Genomic DNA, 19,902 nt, shown 5'->3' with positions numbered 1-19,902 from the left:
AATGGGAGACATTTGTAATACTGTCAATAATATATATATTTTTAAAGAAAGATAGCAGCCTGGCCAGCATGGCTCAGTGGTTGAGGATTGACCTATGAACCAGGAGGTCACGGTTTGATTCCAGGTCGAGGCGCATGCCCGGGTTGCAGGTTCAATCCCCAATGTGGGCATGCAGGAGGCAACCAATCAATGATTCTCTCTCCTCATTGATGTTTCTGTCTCTCTCTCTCCCTATCCCTTCTCTCCGAAATCAATAAAAATTAAAAAAAAAGAAAGATAGCAAATTGTAAATGTAAATGTTAATTGATTTCTGTCTTGACTTCCCAGAGGTCATGGACCATGCCTTTAAATTCTTTATATTCCTCACAGTGTTCTGCACATAGTAGACCAGTAGATGTATGCAAGGTACATGTTTGATGATTTTGAAGAGAATTGGGCAAAATGAGGAAAGTCTCCCTGACGTGAATGTATGCATGAAACATTTCAGTTTTCAGAACACTGTTAACTGATGGTTTTCATGGTCAAAGCAGAAGTGGTGTGATTAGCTCTGCTTTGCCAATGTAGTCATTCTTGGATAGTGCACGACCTGCAGTTGGAAGTCTGACCAGTGTGGGAGTTCACTGTAATCACTGTTATGCTTCACACAGCAAGCACATTCCTTTGGTTCACCCCCACCTCTCACACCCCAAAAAACTCTATTTAGAAAATTAATTTCTCCTTCATTTGTACTCCTGCTGAGAAATGAACATCTTTCAAATCAGCAGAACATACTTTCTAAGAATATCTATGGTTATTTTTTTTTAACAAAGGATTTTTTTTTTGCACTAAGTATATTAGTTTGTTAGGGCTGCCAGGACAAAATACAAACAGACTGGGTGGCTTAAACAAAATAAATACATTTTCTCACAATTCTAGAGGCTAGAAATCCAAGATAATGATGTCAGCAGGTCTGGTTTCTCCTCCTTGTTTTATAGTTGGCCTTCTTCTCCCTGTGTCTTCAGCTGGCCTTCCGTTTGCTTTGAGTCCTAATCTCCTCTTAAGTAGAGATTGGGTTAGGACCCACCCATCTGACCTCATATTAATTTAAGGACTCCTTTAAAGGCCCTGTCTCTAAATGCAGTCACGTCCTGTAAAGGGTGAGGATTTCATCCTGTGAATTTGAGCATGGGACACAATTTAGCTCATGACATAAAGATTGGGCTGTTCATTTCTCTCATCTGTATCTTCTCTGCTCATGTTGAGCCTGCTTAAAACGAAGAATATTTTCCTTATGTGCAGAACTGAGCGATGCACACTGTAAGTGGTAAAATTATAATCACAGTATGTGTTGTCATGAAATGGTAAAATCTGTAATTTTTTTTTCTTTTTTAGAAACTGAATAAGGATGGGAACTTTAAATTATTTATCTTCTCAGAATGTATCCTCTCAGTTTTTATGTGCATTTTGAATTTAGATGCCATGAGAGATTCTTTAAAAATGCAAATCTGATCATGTCAGAGGCCTGCTGACTTCCTTTCCACATGGCCTGAGTAACTGGATTCAGACCTCAGACATCATTATCCCTGACATCATTATCTCTGACATGGCTCATCTTCCTAGCCTGTCTTCCTGCCTCCCTTCCTAGACATAAGTTGCCCTTCTCCACTATTATATGTGACTCTTCCTCTAGTTTCTGCCTACTCACCCTTCAAATACAGGCTTAAATGTCTTTAAAGAAAACTTCACTGACTTCCAGCTCTAGCCTACAGACAAAGTTAGGTTCTCATGTTATAGTTCTTGTCAAAGTTGTGTCTTCTTGTTGTCTTTTTAAAAATAAATTTATCACAATCATAATGAATTCACTAGTTTATTCCTTCACTCACTGGATTGTACATTTACTGAAGTCAAATTTTCTTTTTTATTGTTGGATGGATAGATGGGTGAATGGTAGATTGCATAATTACCTTTCTGTGAAGGTTTTGAATGACTAAATTCCAAGCAATGATTTTTAAAACTTTGAGCTCTAAATATGAATTATTGGTCGCATTTCAATACTGAAACTTAGGTCTCTGTACTCTAAGTCGTGCATTTTCCAGTTTCGGAAAGTGGCATGTGGATTGAAAAGGAAATCTTAGGTTCAAAGCAAGCCCATGATTTCTCATGTCTAAGAAATCTCAAGAAAATCTGGCTTGCCTCTCTTGTAAGAAGCCAGGAAGCTGAAACAAAATCAGTATTTCATTCTCCATTATCTTAGGCCTGAAATTTTAAGAAGCAGGATCCCATGTGATTTACCAATTTGAGGGAATGAGAAAAGAATTTTGGCTATTGCATATGTAAATAGACCTGCCCAAATTCCTACTTCCTCACACTTCAATATGTGCTCTGCATTTCCTCAAACAATTGCAGCTACTGCTTTAACCAACTTGATCATACACAAATGAACTCTTGCACACATTTCCGGCTTTTAAAATATTGTCTTTTTCCTCCTCAGCCTTTCTTATCAGGAGCTCACTTTCTGAACCACAAAACAAATACTTTGAGTCACAATTTCTGAATTCTTCCAAGGATAGTACATAGCTATAGCTAGTCAGAGAAGTGAATACATTACATTCAGTGGATGCCTTGGGACATGGTTCTCAAAGTGTTGTTTCTAGGACAGCAGCAGTCCCTGGGAAATTGTAGAAATGCAAATGCTTGAGCCCCACCTCAGACTGAATCAGCAATGAGTGGGGGCGGGGGCTGCAGCAGTGGGTTTTAACAAGCACTTCAGGTGTCTCTGATGTTCTCTAAAGCTTGAGAGCCTAAGGGCATAGGTTCTCAGAATCATCAGGAGGCGCTGTAAAAACTCAGATTGCTGGACCTCATTCTTAGAGATTTTTCCAGATGGAGTGGATTCCTGTTGACGCCCCTATCACACTGCCCCACTTTCTCAAAGTATACTCATCATGAAGCCATCTCTCTTCCTGTTCCTCCAGGGTAGAGACCGAGCCTTATATTTCTTCGTATCTTTCCTAGAACCTAGAATGGAGTCTGATGCATAATTGCTCCCCCCTAAATTTTTGATAATGAACCAATGAAATCACTTTAAGTTCTTTGTGGGTTTGTTTGTTTTGTTTTGTTTGTTTGTTTTTTACTAAAGCAATATGCAGGGAGATAGCATTTCAGGAAAAACCAATTTTGAGACATTAGAGAAATCAACAGTAGCATCAGCCCAACTATTCTTGGTTCACAAATTATTTCTTCCTCCAAAAGTTCACAGTGCCACTGGCATTATTAAACGAATCATAATTGGGAGAACAGCTAGCCTGTAATGTGGTAGTGAATTGTACGTAGCTCTTGAATTTTTTACCACCTCAATCCATGAAGCCTGAATCATTTTTTCATCAGGCTTCAATTTGAATATTACCACTGGTCACTTCCATCCACCAGATGTGGTCCTTGATTCGTGTGTAAGAGATCCTCGAATTGTTTTGACTAGAAAGAAAACCCCACATTATTATCTTACCCTAAAGCTGCACATTAATCTTCTTTGATAACCATCTCTTCAAAGTAAAGGTAGTAGAATCTTCATTTTATATTTAAAACACTGAACTTCAAAGCACTGATGTGAATGCCAGTAGGGCGCACAGACAGCACAATTACAGGCTTTCCGAAGTTCCAGAAGCACTAGATAGTGTCTGAAATTACAGACTTTTTATTTTATTTTTTATGTTTTTAACTCTCTTGTAACTTAAACCAATTCGGTACGACCCACCCCCCCTCCAGGCAGCATTTTATAGCCAAGTCATAAACCTCTAAAAACAGAAGTTTATGGTGGGAATGCTGATAGTCAGACAGACCCACTACTGCAGGGCTGGTGGGTGCCCACAGACACCCTTGCTTAGAGGGTGTGGATCAGAGCATAAATCAGTCCTGGCCTGGAGGGACGGGACTGTGTGTCCGTCTTATCCATTTCCCATTCCCAGAAACATGAGACCGTTTGTCTAACAAAAATCACATTGAAAAAGTATTATGAGAGGCTGGTAAGGCAGGACCCAAAGCAGAGAAGGGATGGGGGGTAAGCACTCACCATCCAGCTTCAACATCTGGGAACATAGAACCTCTTTAAGAAGTGCATTTACTGTCCCCTGGTGAGCTAAAGAGCGTGAGAGACTGCTGAGCACAGAGACCTTTGTATTTGTAGTATTTCCCGCCCCTCTCCAGTGCTTTTAATTTGATTCTCATGGAGTTTTTGTTTGAATGACTTTTACCACAGAGGAAGCCCTGTGTCTCAATTCTCTTAACCAAATGAGCGAGTTTTCCAAATAATTTCAATTCTTCTTTTCACAAAGTAAAAAAACAACAACAACAAAAATCAATCATGTTTACAGGCAGACAAATATCAGCCAGATTATTAAAAATCAATATAAATAGAGGATTAAAAAATTATTTGTATTCTTATAACTCTGAATATCATTAACATTTAATTGATTTGCCATTTACTGCCTGATCTGCTTGCTCCCTATCTTTCCTCAGCTGGTGAGATAAAAATGAGAACTCTGGTTCAGGATAAATATAATGAAAATATAGGAATTTTAAAAATTGTAAAGCAAATTGCCAAAACTTTTTTATTGGGCAATATGCGCTTCTTTAAAATGACTGTCTAGCCCTTGCTGGTTTGGCTCAGTGGATATGTTTAAAGAGGGAAGGAAAACATATACTAGTATGTTATTGTTTTGTAATTACAAAATTGAAATGACCTGCCTCAGTAGAATGGGAGGGGGTTCTGAATATGACTTACCCATGAGAAACTGAAATGGGAGAACTCTGTTGCCTCTAGATTGGAAGAGGTGGCCATTCAGTGTGCTCCGGACCTGTAAGATCTCTTTGCTCTCCCTGCTCTAAGCACAAAACATGGCGGGGACTTGTGGGCCATCCAGAGGCTGTGTGCCTTTGAAGTAGGCTGTCTGCTTCCAGCCAATAAAGAGGAGAAACTTGGACATGTCGTTTGGACTACTAGTGTCAGTCTCTTTATTTAGTATCTTTCTTACATTCTCAGTTTTCTGTGAGTTGGACCCATCTATTTTCTGTGTGGTTATGAACACAGGTCTTTGGGTCAGAAACAACTGAGCTTGCATCTTAATTCTGCACCTCCTATCTGTGTTCTAGCACTAGTTACTTAATCTCTCTGACCCTCCTTTCCTGATATATAAGACATATTCATTCATTTATATTCATTCAGTTCATCTGATAAATATGTCTTGAGCACTGCTAATATGCCAGTAATTATTCTAGATGCAGTAATTCAGAGGTGTACACAAAAGATAAATATCTGCTTTCATAGGTGGATATTGTACTGAATCGAGACCAAAAGCATGCAATCAAACAAATACTAAAATATCAAATAATTAAAGATTCATGAAAACAGAATAAAACATAGGGGTGCAGTGGAGAATATGGCAGAATCAGAGGCTGAAGTCAGTGACAGGAGAGCCCCCTGAGGAGAGAGCATTTAAACTAAGATGCAAATGATAAAGAGGAACCAGCCAGGAGAGTCTCTTGGTGGGGTTGGGGAGTGAAGAGAGCATCTTTGGCAAAGGAAAAAGGGAACAAAAGATCCATGGTGAGGCCAAGTTCACATATTTGGGCAGCAGAAGAAAGGCAAAGTTGTTAGATCATAGAGGAAAGAAAAGAGATGTAATCTCTAACAATATCTAGGACTGGAATATGATTGCAGCTCAAAGAGACTGATTAAAAGTGATGATGCATTCCAGTGCCTTTAATGGCAGGCTTTCTCATTGGTTTCTTTCCTTATCTCAGCTTTAATTTTTCAAATTTAATTTTCTCCTATTTCTGTACCCAAATTCTTTTTGAAAGCATAAACGTATGGTTAAAAGAGAAATTTAGCTTATGATGTATGTAGGTAAGGATGTGTCAGTCTCAGGCAGGCAGTAATCTAAGCTAGAGAGAGAAGTGGTTCCTTTATTGAGTGTAAGAAAACTTTCCTCCCTTACATTTTTCTGGAAACACACAGCCTGCAGGATAATGTGTTTCATGATTATTGATAGTTTTATGATGTAGCCATCAGAGTGTGGGCTGGAAACAGAATTTTGCCCCAAATGGTTCAACTGAAGAGACTAGAATAAAAGGAGTATTTACAGAAGTGTGGGCAGAGTTAAGGGAACTGTCAATGGAATATTAAGACACTCAGAGATGAGCAGCAGGAGGAAGCCTGTACCACCATGAGAGCTGACAGCAAGAGGAGGAGTTTTTCCGGAGCCCAGTGAGACCCCGAGCTTTGGAGCAGGGGCTGCCTGGATGAGCCGTAGAGAGAGAGGGATACAGCTCCTGCCAGAGAGACAAGTGCCAAAGCAGAGAGAATGAGAAAGAGCTGGTCACACTTCTCTCTACTTTCCCTAAGTCCCCAATGGCTGAACCCAATGAAATGCCATCGGATAAGGGAGCAAGATGATACCATCCATAGAAAGCTCACTTCTTTGGGGCACAGAACAGAGCAGAGAAGACATATGAGAAGAGGTAAATGAAAAACACAAGTACACATGGATAAGCTAACTTTTTCCCCCCCTCTTGACTCCATCATGAAAAAAAAATAGTGCAAAGTCAGCAATAGCTAGCATCTGCTTCTTGCCGTGGGATTGGCACTTGATACAGGTTGGTAGGAATGATGGCGGACTGGCTCTCTGTAAAGGAGACAACTGCTCAACTCTAGGCTGTGGTGGCTGTGATGTCTTTTTTTTTTCTGATACCAAATATGTGTCATTTTTCCACAACAATTCTCCAATTCTCTGACCCTAACTGGGAGTGCAGCAATTCAATTCAGTTCTGACTCTACCCAGAGTTATTGTCAGACTCCACAGGTTTAAGGGCTTAGTCTCACAAAACTGTCCCTGGGCTACCCACACTTCTACCAGGCCAACTGCAAATTCAGGGCTTCCCATGATCCCCCTCAGATTTGATACTTCACTGGAGCAAACAAAAGAACTCACAAAAACACTTAATGTATGTATACCGGTACATTATAAAGGATACAACTCAGGAACAGCCAAAAGAGATGCACAGGCAAGGGAGGCGTGGGGATGCCTAAGAGCTTCCCTGCCCTTTCTAGGCACACCACATTCCCAGAACATCAATGTGTTAACCAATCCAGAAGCTCCTGAAACCTGTCCTTCAGTGGTTTTTATGGAGGTTTCATTGATTAAATTATTGGCCATAGTTGGTAGAGATCAATCTCCAGGTCCTCTCCAGTCCCTCCAGAGGTTGGAGGGTGGAGTTGAAAGCCACAGCCTTCTGATCACTTGGTCTTTCTAGTGACTGGCCTCATCCTGAATCTCTTTAGGGGTCCCAACTTGAGACATTTCATTAACATAAACTCAGATATGGTCAAAAGGGGCTTATTGTGAAGAACAAAAAACATTCCTATGACTCAGGAAATTCCAAGGGATTTAACAGTTCTGTGACAGGGACTAGGCCAAAAACCAAACGTATTTTTATTACACCATACTTGCCATATAAAAAAAAAAAAAACCATGGGTCAAATCATCTCATTTTTAAGAGGAATCAGAAATTCAATTTTTTATGTGAAGTCTTCCAATTTAAAATTTTGACAAGTATTTCAGATTTTCCAAAAACTCTTTGCAGTCCAAAGAAAACATCCCAGAAGGCTGGATTTGGCCCTCAATTTCCAGTTTGGGACACCTGACATAGGACTCCAGTTAGTGGTGTTTAACCCTGGCTGCACTCTGAAATCACCCAGGTAGCTTTGAAAAATATGTACCTAGCCTTCATGCCAAGCCAATTAAGTCAGCATCTCTTGAGTTGGGGCCCAGACATTGCTATTTTTAAAAATAGTGTCCTGATAATTTTAATGTACAGCCATTATTAAATAAGCTTTTTTCTTTTGAAATAAGTTTGGTTTTACAGAAAGTTACAAAGATAATACAGAGTTCTCATCTACTGCACACCCAGTTTCACTTGTTATTAACACTTTACATTACCATGCCGTATTTCTCAAAATAAGAAACTGACATTGGTATATTGCTATTAACTACTGCAACCTGGGCATATGCCCTGACCGGGAATCGAACCATGACCTACCTCCTGGTTCATAGGTCGATGCTCAACCACTGAGCTACACCAGCTGGTAAAATCCAGGTTTATTTGGATTTCACCAATTTTTTTTCATTGACATCCTCTTTCTGTTCCAGGATCCAGTCTAAGGTACCATTTTCCAGTTAGTTGTCATGTCTCGCCAGTCTGCTCTGTTCTGTGACAGTTTCTCAGTTTCCTAATTTTTCCCGAGTAGCACTAACCGGGTTTTCTGCAGAATAACTCCAGATCTGGGTCTGTCTGATTTTTTTCCCATGATAGGATCCATATTATGTGCATACTTTTGGGATGAATACCAGAGAGGTGAAGTGCCCTTCTGGTCATGTCATATCGGGGTGCATCTCCATATTTTAGAACAACCGCTCTAGTCAGTAGCGGCTGTGGTGGAAGAGAGCTAGCAGGATCCACCCAGCTTCAGAACGGATTAAAGAAGATGAACATTGGAAATCAGGAGGATGACATGAGACCACCGGGGAGCTCCATCTCTTCCAAATAAGCCACTTGAATTGAAAGTCAAGAAACACATGTTCTTTTTTTTAAAATATATTTTATTGATTTTTTACAGAGAGGAAGGGAGAGGGATAGAGAGTTAGAAACATCGATGAGAGAGAAACATCGATCAGCTGCCTCCTGCACACTCCCTACTGGGGATGTGCTTGCAACCAAGGTACATGCCCTTTCCCGGAATCGAACCTAGGACCCTTCAGTCCGCAGGCCAATGCTCTATCCACTGAGCCAAACCAGTCAGGGCAAGAAACACATGCTCTATTCCAGGATCATCCACTAGCTGCAGTCTCCTGGCGTTAGTTTCTTCACCTGGATAATGTTGAAGTTACCTGAGGCTGTTTCTGGTTTCGAATGTATATGATTCCCAAACTCGGGAGTGAGCTTCCATTAGTCAAATATCGTCCACACCTCTGTTTCCTCAGAGGATGTGTTGTAATGCTGAGCAAGACTACCCAGATGCCGAGGTTTCTGCAAAGGGAGACAGCAGGGAGGCCACTCTGTGTCACTAGGCGACCTGTGTGACACTTGTATCCTTCGGATGTCCAGGATCTGGCCGGAAGAAAACAAATGGCAAAAACTAAGAAGAAAACTCAAGTCATCCCCTCATCTTTGTTCCTGGGACTCCCAGTTATTCCTTCCGTTACAGTGGATTAAGGAGTAAATGACATAACTTGTTTTCAAAATGTCAGGCGTGCACACTGCAGTACTTTTAAAAAGCTTTTAATGCTGACCCTTGGCGTAAATCTTACCCGAAATGAGGGACGACTGCCCTGCAGTGTGGGATGTTTCTTAGTTGCCGATCATTTGTACAGAGCCTGTGATTGCAAAACCACAAAAATTTGGCAATAGTGAAAACCTCTAATTAAGCATAATAAAATGACAGGGCGGATTTGTTTTAAATACATGGTTAATCACGCTTATTGGTTTAAGGTCGTACCCTGAGAAGTCCTCTATTGGGCTTGAGATGGGTGGGCTGCAAATGGTTTTTGCAAAAACACTTCTCTACCTCTGCACGTCACGTCTGACCCAGAACATTTTACTAATATTGGATCGGGCTCTCCGCTGATGTCATCTGCCTGTGGGAATTGTATTGGCTGTGAAATTAGCTCCTCTTCATAGCTGTTGACAAAAAAAATGTTTAAAAAAATCACAATTCTGTGATGCATTTTGAATGACGGAAGCCAGGTTCCTAGGCACTGAGACAAGAAAGAATGTCAACCGGAGCCTTTAATGTGTGTTTATATTTAAACATCAGACCTAACAGAAAACCCTTAAGCTTTATACAATGATTAGAGCCTTGTAAGAACCTAATTAACGTATCATCGGGTGAATGGTTGGCCTGGCACGCGAGCTGCTCCGAGGGACGAGAGGGGGCTCAGGTACCTGCTAGGAAGAATAGATGCGGTTGTAGTGATTCCGTGGCCCGTCTGAAAGGGACATGTAAAGGCAGCTTTGTCTGGCCTGCTGCCTTTTCAGACTCACTTGATAATGCTAGTGTCAGTTTCAACTGAGGCGTGTGCCAGATTGCAGATAGCTTGAGCTGGCATTTCAAAGCGGTTAATTGTGAAACTTGAGAAGAAGAAAATGGGCACATTCTTCAGAGGTAGCTTTTCAAATGCAATCTCCACCCCCCTCCTCCACCCCAACCCTCACCTCCCCCCGCCCCCCCCCCACCCCCATGGGTCTCACTTTTGTTCTGCTCCCACATAAAATGCATGAGAAACGCTGAGCCTTTCCCCTTGGCCGCTCTGATCTTGCTGTCTTTGCTGGGACTGTTTTGCCTTGTTAAAATGTGCCCCGTGTATTAAAATGAAATTGTCACTGCTGGGCGGTGCGGCGTAACACGGTTTGACACTAAGCGCCGGCAGCGAGAGAAAACAGACTTTTATTGCATTTATTCTTTCAGAGAGGAGAGTCTCTAAAGCCTCACAGTAGACGTTGACTTAGTTAAATCTGAATGAAGCTGAAGTGAACAATCTAGGCTGCTGTCTTTGTGTTCCTCGAAACAGCCCCCATCCGGCTTGATGTGGCTCTAAAACAGTCTTTAAGAAAAGGCGGTCATATATAGAATCCAAAAAGGAAAACCTGAGCCTTTCTAACCAGGGCAGAAATATTTTAGGTCGGTCAAGTGGGTTGGCCACTTGACGTTCTTCTTTAGCCATCTCTGGATTCCCTAAAACACGTAATACAGAATCAACAAGTGCGCGCACACACACACACACACACACACACACATTTACTGACCCCATTAGGTTTTAGTATTCATTTAGAATCCCATGTCATTTTTAAAAAATATTTTCATTGATTTCAGAGAGGAAGGTAGAAGAGAGAGATAGAAATATCAATGATGAGAGAGAATCACTGATCCACTGCCTCCTGCACGACCCCCACTGGGCATGGAGCCCGCAACCCAGGCATGTGCCCTTGACCAGAATTGAACCTGGGACCCTTCAGTGTGAAGGCCAATGCTCTCTCCACTGAGCCAAACTGGCGAGGGCAGAATCCTATGTCATCTTAAGACAAAGAAAAAGGGGTTGATTTGTAGGACTCTTGCAAGCAAGCTTTAGATTCTTAACTGCCTTTTATTGAGATGGGTGCCCAGAGAGAGCCGGAATAGGGAAGGGGACTCTAGGGCATAAGATTTTTATTCTGTAGCTCTCCTGGAATAAAAATTCCATAAAGCAACATCTGTAGTCATTAAGGGCTTACATTTCCTCGCCCATTCATGTCTCTACTAGGAGGGAAGGTTATTTTCCCTAAGAGACAATAGATAGTGGCTCCTGTGGGAAGAGAGAAAGAACAGAATTAGAATTCTTTTGTTCCTAGAAATGGAACTTTCCTACTTAAAAAAAAAGTTGGAAGACTTACTCTAAAAGATTCACCAGAAAGAAAACTTAGAGAAGTTGAAAATTTGTCTTAGCTACTCCAAAATATTTGGAATGAGCAAGGTTTCACCTTGTGTTTCTAATCCAAATGTCTTCTGATTTGGGGGAAATTGTGAGTAAGCAGTGAACAAAATGCTATCTTTATATTTTTAACTTTTAAAGTTGTATGTTACTAAGATTAAAGAGTTTCTTTTTTGTTTCATTTGGACATAAAATCGGTCCATTCTTGTTGTTTATCAAAATAACACCTATGTTGATCCATTGGACCGTTTGATGAACATAGGTGTTATTTTGATAAACAACATTTCAGTTCCTATAGCTGTAATAAATGTATAACTTCTTTGTCATTTGCTTACATATTTTTTCCTTGTCTTATATATAATATGATCCTGGAAACACACATAAGATTTAGAGGTAGAAAAGTTTTACAACTTGTGTCAAAGGGCTCCATTCCCAGAAAGCTCATATTCATAACAGAGCAGAACGTTTAAATTATACTTTGCCTTTTAGATAAATTTCACACATTTCATTTACATCCTTTCATATGGATGTGTTCTGTTTTTTGGGTTTGTTTTTTTTTTGTCTCTACTGTGCTGTTTGTGGGACTTAATTTCCTTTAATCAGAGTAAACCATTTATTTTTTATCTTTTCCATCCAATTTTATAAAGTAATAAAGCCCAGATATAATTTATTAAAATTGTTGCCAATACTACTCTACTTAGGATATGGTGATTCTGCCAATATTGAAATGATGATGGTATAGCTCAAAATGTTCATTCATTAGCTTCTACATGAGATGACAAAATTTGGCACAAGAAACCCAGTTTAGGAACATTGATATTTATTATAAAAAAAAATCAAGGTTTGTTCAAAATGAAGAAAGTTCAGCACCTGAGGTTTGTGTATTTACATTCTCCTCTCACATTACAGACACCAAGTAATTCTCTTTTGTATCTTTCTAATGGGTTATCAATATCAAAAGTGTCATGAAACTGATGACGGCACTACTCTATTAACCATTATTTGGGCTGGAAGAGGTTGAAATAAAGCACATCTCATCAGTTTGCTTTGTGAAGTCCCTCTGCAGGATAGCTTAGTAGTTACAGGATGGCTTTGATGTCACATGGGTCTCAGTTAAACTTCTTGGCAAGTGTTTCACCTCTCTAAGCCTCAGCACCCTCCCTGATATGAAAAGCCATAATGAAGTTTGCTAATTTTGACATCTAACAGGTATTTATGGAGCACTTCTTAAAAAATATTTTTAATGAGAAGAGATAAACCAAAAAACTTATATACTTATATACATAGCCCATGGACTCGGGCAATAGAGTAATGAAGACCTGGGGGGTGGTTAGGTGCTGGGAGGAGGAGGGGACGGGGAGAAAATGGGAGATATCTATAATACTATCAACAATAAAAAATACATTTATAAAATATGTTTTACTGATTTTAAAGAGAGAGAAAGGGAGAGGGAGAGATTGATAGAAACATTGGTAAGAGAGAAACATCATCAATCAGCTGCCTCCTGCATGCCCCCTGCTGGGGATTGAGCTACAACCCAGGAATCCAATCCATGACCTCCTGGTGCATAGGTCCACGCTCAACCACTGAGCTATACCAGCCAGGCAAGAGCACATTTAATTGCCAAACATTGTTGTATAGATTACATAAGATCATGCCTTAGTATTGCCTCTGGTTGAGGACTCAGCACAGAGACATCCACATAAGCAATACTCTCTCAGAAATGATGTCCTGTAAACCTGGTCATGGTGGTCATGGTAACAGTTGGCAAATTCTGGTGAAACAAATTGAGCTTTTCCATTTTCCTTTTTGTTTTTATTTATTTTCCTGAATATGCACAAGTTTGTGAAAAGTATATGATCCCCCTTTACTTCTTTTTCCAGAATGGAGTCTACTGAAAAATGTGAAGTGGTAATTCAACATTTTAATGGAAAATATCTGAAAACACCACCTGGCATCCCAGGTAAGACCCACATACCATTCAGTAATGATTCAATAGTGTCTGGGCTTCTTGTTAGGATTTGAATGAGTACATGCTAAGGCTTTAGTGGGTCACTGGGATGGAAAAGGATCCATTCATAAATGTATAAGTTTTAATATCATGTAGCAACTCATTTTTGTTAAAACTGCCACACCCTTTTTGGTGATTCTTCAATGGCCTTTCTTTTGAATCTCTGCTGTTCATCCCCTAAAGTGAATTAGAAGAAAAATATAGCAAAAAGTAGTTAAAGATGCACTCAAAGTGAAGGAAGTTTATGACTCCTGTCATTCATATGGGTGCATTATCTTGATTTCTTTTTATAAATATCTGAATAGTGATATGCACAGTAGAGGCCACAAGTTGATGCCAGTGTCCAAACATATCTTCCCTGTCCATGACAAGAAGAGTACAGAAAGTGAGCATAAGCATTTAGAAGCTTTCATAGCAAATGGACATTGTCATACAATCTGGGTGCATAAGTTCATATTTTACAAAAATGCCAGTTACTGACATATTGAAAAATTTCTTAAAACTGTCCATTCATCAGAGAGAGATTGAGGAGCACCAACCTAGACTGTCCCAGGGCACTTTGCTTTCCCAAAGCAAAATTCTTAAGTCCATATATACTAAGATGATATAACTTTATGCTATTAAGAATTACATTTCAAAAAAGAATTACGCTCAACATACAAAAGTTGAACCTATCACATGTCAGAGCTTAAGCAGAAATGCCTGCCTTAATTTGATATTAACCTGGTAGTAGCATGTATGGAAGGTATTTAATATTAGGTAAGTACATTTAAAAATATATCTCACTCCCATATGTAAACATTAAAACCTGACAGAGATGCTAAAAACTGCAATGAATGAATAAAGAATGACTAATGTTGGTTTATTTGTTGCTCTTTTGTTTTTGGTGGTTCTCTGGAATAATGTAATTTCTTCGGCCTTACAATATTTTTCCTTTTGGTCTTTCTAAAATATATTTATTGTTGAAAGTATTACAGATGTCCCCTTTTTGATCTTTGTAAGCTGGATTTCTATAGTGTTTTTAATGTGTATATGACTTCAAACCCATGGTTAGAGAGTTCAGGGGTTGAACATTTTATTTATTTATTTATTTATTTATTATAAATATATTTTATTGATTTTTTACAGAGAGGGAGGGAGAGGGATACAGAGTTAGAAACATTGATGAGAGAGAAACATCGATCAGCTGCTTCCTGAACACCCGCTACTGGGGATGTGCCCACAACCAAGGTACATGCCCTTGACCGGAATCGAACCTGGTACCCTGCAGTCTGCTGGCAGAAGCTCTATCCACTGAGCCAAACCGGTTAGGGCAGGGAGTTGAACATTTTAATTCCTTAAAATATGTTAAGGTTTATACAAGAGGAAGTGTGAACAAAAAGAAATATTTTTTGTGAAGGGGTCAGGGTTCTTTGTGAATTGGTTGGTTTGGGGAGGATGTCAGGAAAGGAGAAGAGCCCTTCAGACTGACACTTGGATGATCTGCAAAATCCAAAGTGGCATCTCTGGTTAATCGGAGAATCAACACACAGTGAAGCCTGTGCCTCGGTCTGGTTCGCTCCCATGCATAATGTTCCCTTGAGAACTGACTGCATTTGGAACCTATCTGAGACATATGGTGTTGTTAAGAAAAGAGTTAGCAATTTACATCTCAGCATGTAAGCTGCCCTTGCATTTTAGGAGACATACTTTTTATTTATCTTTTATTTTAGCATAAAAAAGCACTTTAAGACACTCTGCTCAGACCCATCATTGAAGAAAGGAGTTGTACTGTTAGAGGATTTTTGCTGTATTTATCCCTTTTCATCCAAAAGAGGCCCATCTATATAGAAGGTGTGAATTATATGGCTATCTAAAAAATTAAGAATGAACAAAGTATATAGAAAGTATTGTTGACTTAAGTTTTAATACAGGTGTCAGGTTTATTTTTAAGGTTTCTTCCTTTTCAGAAAAAGACACTGAAATACTTATTGACTTGATTGATTTGGAACTGTTTGATTTGCATTCCCCATAAAATGTAAAGCTGACTAACCCAACTGACTGCTAAAGACAAAGAGAGTCACTAAAAATCCCCAAATGTCTGGGCATTCTTCCTGAATATGCAGGCTCTGATATCAACCTATCTAATATCATAGCTACACCCAATGGAAACATTGTGAATAGCAAGAACTTAGTTATGAGTTTCTCTCCACTTTTATCTCATGGGAACATGAGAGGCTAAATAATTGTTTGCAGTTATAAAACTCTTAGAGATATAACTTCATGCTTCTGATATTTGCATTCAACCTTAATAGAATGAAATATACAGTATTGATCATAATTGGTATTTGAATTTGCTTATTCATGCAAATTGGAGTTCAGAGTTTAATAAAGGCTAACAGAAGGTATTTAATCTTTGATATTTCAACTTGGTGTTAATAAAACAGGACAGCATGCAAGATGTGTGTATTTTGGAAGACACGGTAGTAAAGTGCCCTCATTGGGTACATTTAGTAAGTCAGACAGATCCGACCTACCTGCAACTAAAATACAATTCAAAAAGTTATTTTAAAAACCCAGGCTTCCACGTTCTCAAGATTTGACATCTTTGAGTTCAGAAGTTTGTGGCTTTATAGAACTCACATTGATGGTTTCAATATAATGCCTAAGGCTGTGTGATTGAGGGACCCACAGTGATACAACAATGACCTGAGGTTCTCAGGCCCTGTATAAGCTGTTGAAAAGATTTCATGTTAAGTCAGTTATCTTCTCATACTAGAGCCTTGCTTTCAACCTTCCTTTAAACAAGTAGAGAACAATGGGGCCAAATTCGCATTATTTACTTCTCCATTCAGGAATGACTTGGGAAAATGTGCACATGTCATTGAGCAAATATATTGCCATTTTGGCTCCTGTCACTTTGACAATGATTCCTCTTAAAGGAGATGCAAAGTTAGTTTTTTCCCCTCCGAAGATTATCTAGTTTCCCAATCCTCTACTGTGTCATTTCTGTGAAAGAACCAGGAAAAAATAACTTCAGCCCAAAATTTTGACATTGCTCTGATTTTCAAATTATAAAAACATCATAGTTAAGGATATTTGCAAGGACATGTGACCTGGACTACATTTATGTTGCTGTCTCCATTTTGATTTGCATTATTCTAGGAACAATTTATTCATTAAACAGATTTCATGATGACATTTAGTTTTCCTTGCTGACAGATTATGTGAGTTGGAAGCAACCTGTGTAGGCGCTTCTTTTGACTTATTTTCTCTTTCTCTGGGATCCTTTTGTTTGTTCATAAAAGATCTAATTTTAACGAGTGCATCATGGATCATTAATGCCTATTAGAGCGTCTCAGAACTAGCTCTGTTCATTTTGATTTATAACGTTATCCCAAGCTTTTGGTTATTTCAATCAATGAAGCTAAATATACCTGCCAAAAATAAAATTATTTGAATTCTTATTATTATATATATATATATATATATATATATATATATATATATATATATGTATATATTTATATATCAGGAAATTAACAAAGATCAGGTGGCTATGTTGCTACTAGCAGATGGGAAGAAGACCCCAAAGATGTGTACTAAGCAGCGTCAATCATTGTAGCCATCCTCAGAAAGAGACCATCCAGCATGTTCTCCTTTCCCTAGAGGGAAACGAAAACATAGTGTTCCATAAATGTTGCATGTCCCACATATCGATCTTGATGTTTTCTGGACAAAATGAAGGACCATTAGTCGCTTGCCTGCCTAACCCCAGACATTTCTTTGTCCTGTAATGAATTGCTCGGCAATGCTGTGCAGCCCCAAAGCGTTCCATTTTCAAACCAAAAGCAAAGGGTAAGTTCCCAGGCACTTCAGGGATCTGTAGGGCATGAACTTGAAAGGCTCACTTTCAAAGAGCCCCCAGAGCAGAGTGATGCACCATGTGGAAAAGGCTTCCACATGTTAGGGCATGTATTGATGAAGAGAACGTGCAGGCTAGTTTGTAGAGAAATAAGTCACGTTTTCCTCTCAAACTAGACTTTTGCCTGTAAGCACATGTTCCTATTAGGGGAGCAGTCTTTCTAGAAGAAAGTGGTATAACTCTCTGTTAGTATAATTTTCTTATCCTTCGGGTAATTACTTCTAATCCCAAATGAACTCCAAGAAGTAGGGAAGAGTGAGAGAAAGATCAACACATTCAGAAATCTTTTCAATTTTAACCAATCCTGTGATCAACAGAAATTTGACAGATAATTAAGTGACACAGGAATCATATTTTTCTAATTAGTATAAAACTGCGTGCCTTCTTGATACTTTGATATAATTTTGCTATTGTGTGTTTATGTAAATAAGAAATGTATATGATTGTGGATATGTAGTACATGTCATGAGCACAAGAGAAGAAAAATATGTAAAATATGATAATTTTTAAGGAAAATGAACAAAGAAAATGTTTGTTAAATTTAAATTGTCCCCCAGAGTAAAATGTCTATAATGTACTTATATAAAATTTATGTTTAGAGACATGGTTCAAAATTCTGAGGATTTGAGCAATAGATATATACATTTTTATCAGTGGAAAATGTTGCAGACCCTCACAACCAGAGTTTTCCTCTGTGGTATCAGTCTGTTAAGTCCACAAATGTAACTATAGCTGAGAGCTGAGTAAGAGGCAGCAAATAGAAAAATATTATTGTACAGGTTAGCAAAAATATTCCTTTATTGTTCTACTGAGAAGCACTGTCTAATGCTGGCTTTTCCATCTTTGTGAAACTAACACATAATTTACATAATAAACTTTGCAAATACTACAGTCCCTAACTGGGCATTAGTTCAGATTTCTCATTAAGAGGACATTTGCAACAATGAGGAGCTACGTTCTCTAAAGCCTCTCCTCTATAATGTTGGTGATGCCTTCTAGATTACTTCTGTGCACCAAACACATAGTTGACTCATGAAGCACTGTTGGAATACTATCCATGAACTTTACAAGCAGCCTGATAATTCCATGGTCAATAGTGTTAGAATCTATGGGAATTCTATGAACATGGACTTGGCCAGTCATTTCTAAACCTTCTGATGGAGACACACACCTGATATTGTAAAGGTAAACCCATTATGAGTTAGTAACTGATTAAATAAGGGGGAAGGGAGGGAGAGATTATTACATTTCTAAATGAGAAGGAGGATCCAGAAACAGAAGGTCTAGGGAATCAGCTTCCGATTAGAAATGATTGAACCGGGTTTTGTGCCAGGTGCTCCCTCTCCTCTTCCCACCTGTGATTGCAGCTGCAGAGGAGATGGGCATCTCCATATACCCTGGAAGGGTCCCATCGCAAGCATCCATGATTCTCTCCACTTTTCTACCTCTATCTACAAGCTTGTTCAACCTGACATAGGATTTTTGCAAACTCTGATGGAGTTATCCGTTCTCTGAGACAACCCCCAATCAATGAACATGGGAGTCACTGTGTAAGATCGGGCCTCTTGTCCTTTGGAGGGACAACTGTGAGTTACAATCAACAGGGTTCCTTAGGGGGTCACCCATAGTCCTAACAGGTTCAATGAGGCGCCTTTTTATTGGCTTTTCTTTCTCCCCTTAACCCCTTTCTTTTACTTTTCTATCATATCTGCTTCCTGACATCAGCTCCCAATTAAACTACTTTGTCCCAGGCTCTGATTTGGGGGAACTGACATTGAGATGTTCCAGGAATGGTGGTGGGGAACATTTTGATTTAAAACTTCTGACCATAGAGAAAGGTAGACCCAGCTAAAGCAGTGAAATGAATTTCATGGACCAAATATATTATTTTAGTGATTTTTTTTTACAGCAGCAATCATGAAACACATATCAGGAGTGATAAAGGCAAATATTAGTGGTAGTAGGCAGATAGTGAACAGAGCTTAAATTTAGCAAGAGAGGTATGGAAGAAGATAAGGACCAGTGACAGATGGCTGACATCAAGATAACTGAGCCCATAAAGTGGTGGAGGGTAGATGAAAATGGGGATGAATTTAGGGACTAGGAAATAGTTGTAATGCCAGCAAATGAAGGTGAAGTGTGGGCATAGAAAATTAAGGTCCCAGAGAAAGGAATTTGTGATGTTTTGATTTTAGATCCACATGGAGTGGTGGACATTGATAGTGAACTTCAGGGTGAGACTGCCTGTACTTGGCTGAAGTGAAATAGAGAGGATCTTTAGTTGACAAATTGGAGGCTTCTGATTAGAATGTTGAAAGGTTTTCCAACACTACTGTAGATTTCCTTCCTTAATCTCACACTTCCCTTGTTTTTGTCTGAAGTTCTAATCTTCGTAGAAGCGGGTTAGGAAGTGTGCACAGTGCTGAGGTAGTTTGTTATGTATTTGATTCTGAGTAATCGAAACCAGGTTGCTCCCTCCCTCCCTCTCT

General features: G+C 39.2%; 1 protein-coding gene across 11 annotated transcripts in view; it reads left to right on the top strand.

Moving 5' to 3' along the window:
• Window positions 1–19,902, top strand: part of RBMS3 (RNA binding motif single stranded interacting protein 3) — a 606,121-nt gene that overhangs the window by 372,208 nt on the left and 214,011 nt on the right. For all 11 annotated transcript variants that reach the window (XM_006087592.3, XM_006087588.3, XM_023752958.1 and 8 more), the window contains exon 6: window positions 13,382–13,461. In XM_006087592.3, the coding sequence (XP_006087654.1) occupies window positions 13,382–13,461 (80 nt within the window). The remainder of the gene's footprint in view (window positions 1–13,381; window positions 13,462–19,902) is intronic.

This window comes from Myotis lucifugus, unplaced genomic scaffold (genome assembly GCF_000147115.1).
Source record: "Myotis lucifugus unplaced genomic scaffold, Myoluc2.0 scaffold_39, whole genome shotgun sequence".
In the NCBI taxonomy this organism is placed as follows: domain Eukaryota; kingdom Metazoa; phylum Chordata; class Mammalia; order Chiroptera; family Vespertilionidae; genus Myotis; species Myotis lucifugus.
The sequence above is the reverse complement of the archived record's forward strand: the minus strand, read 5'-3'. Positions and strand labels throughout refer to the sequence as shown.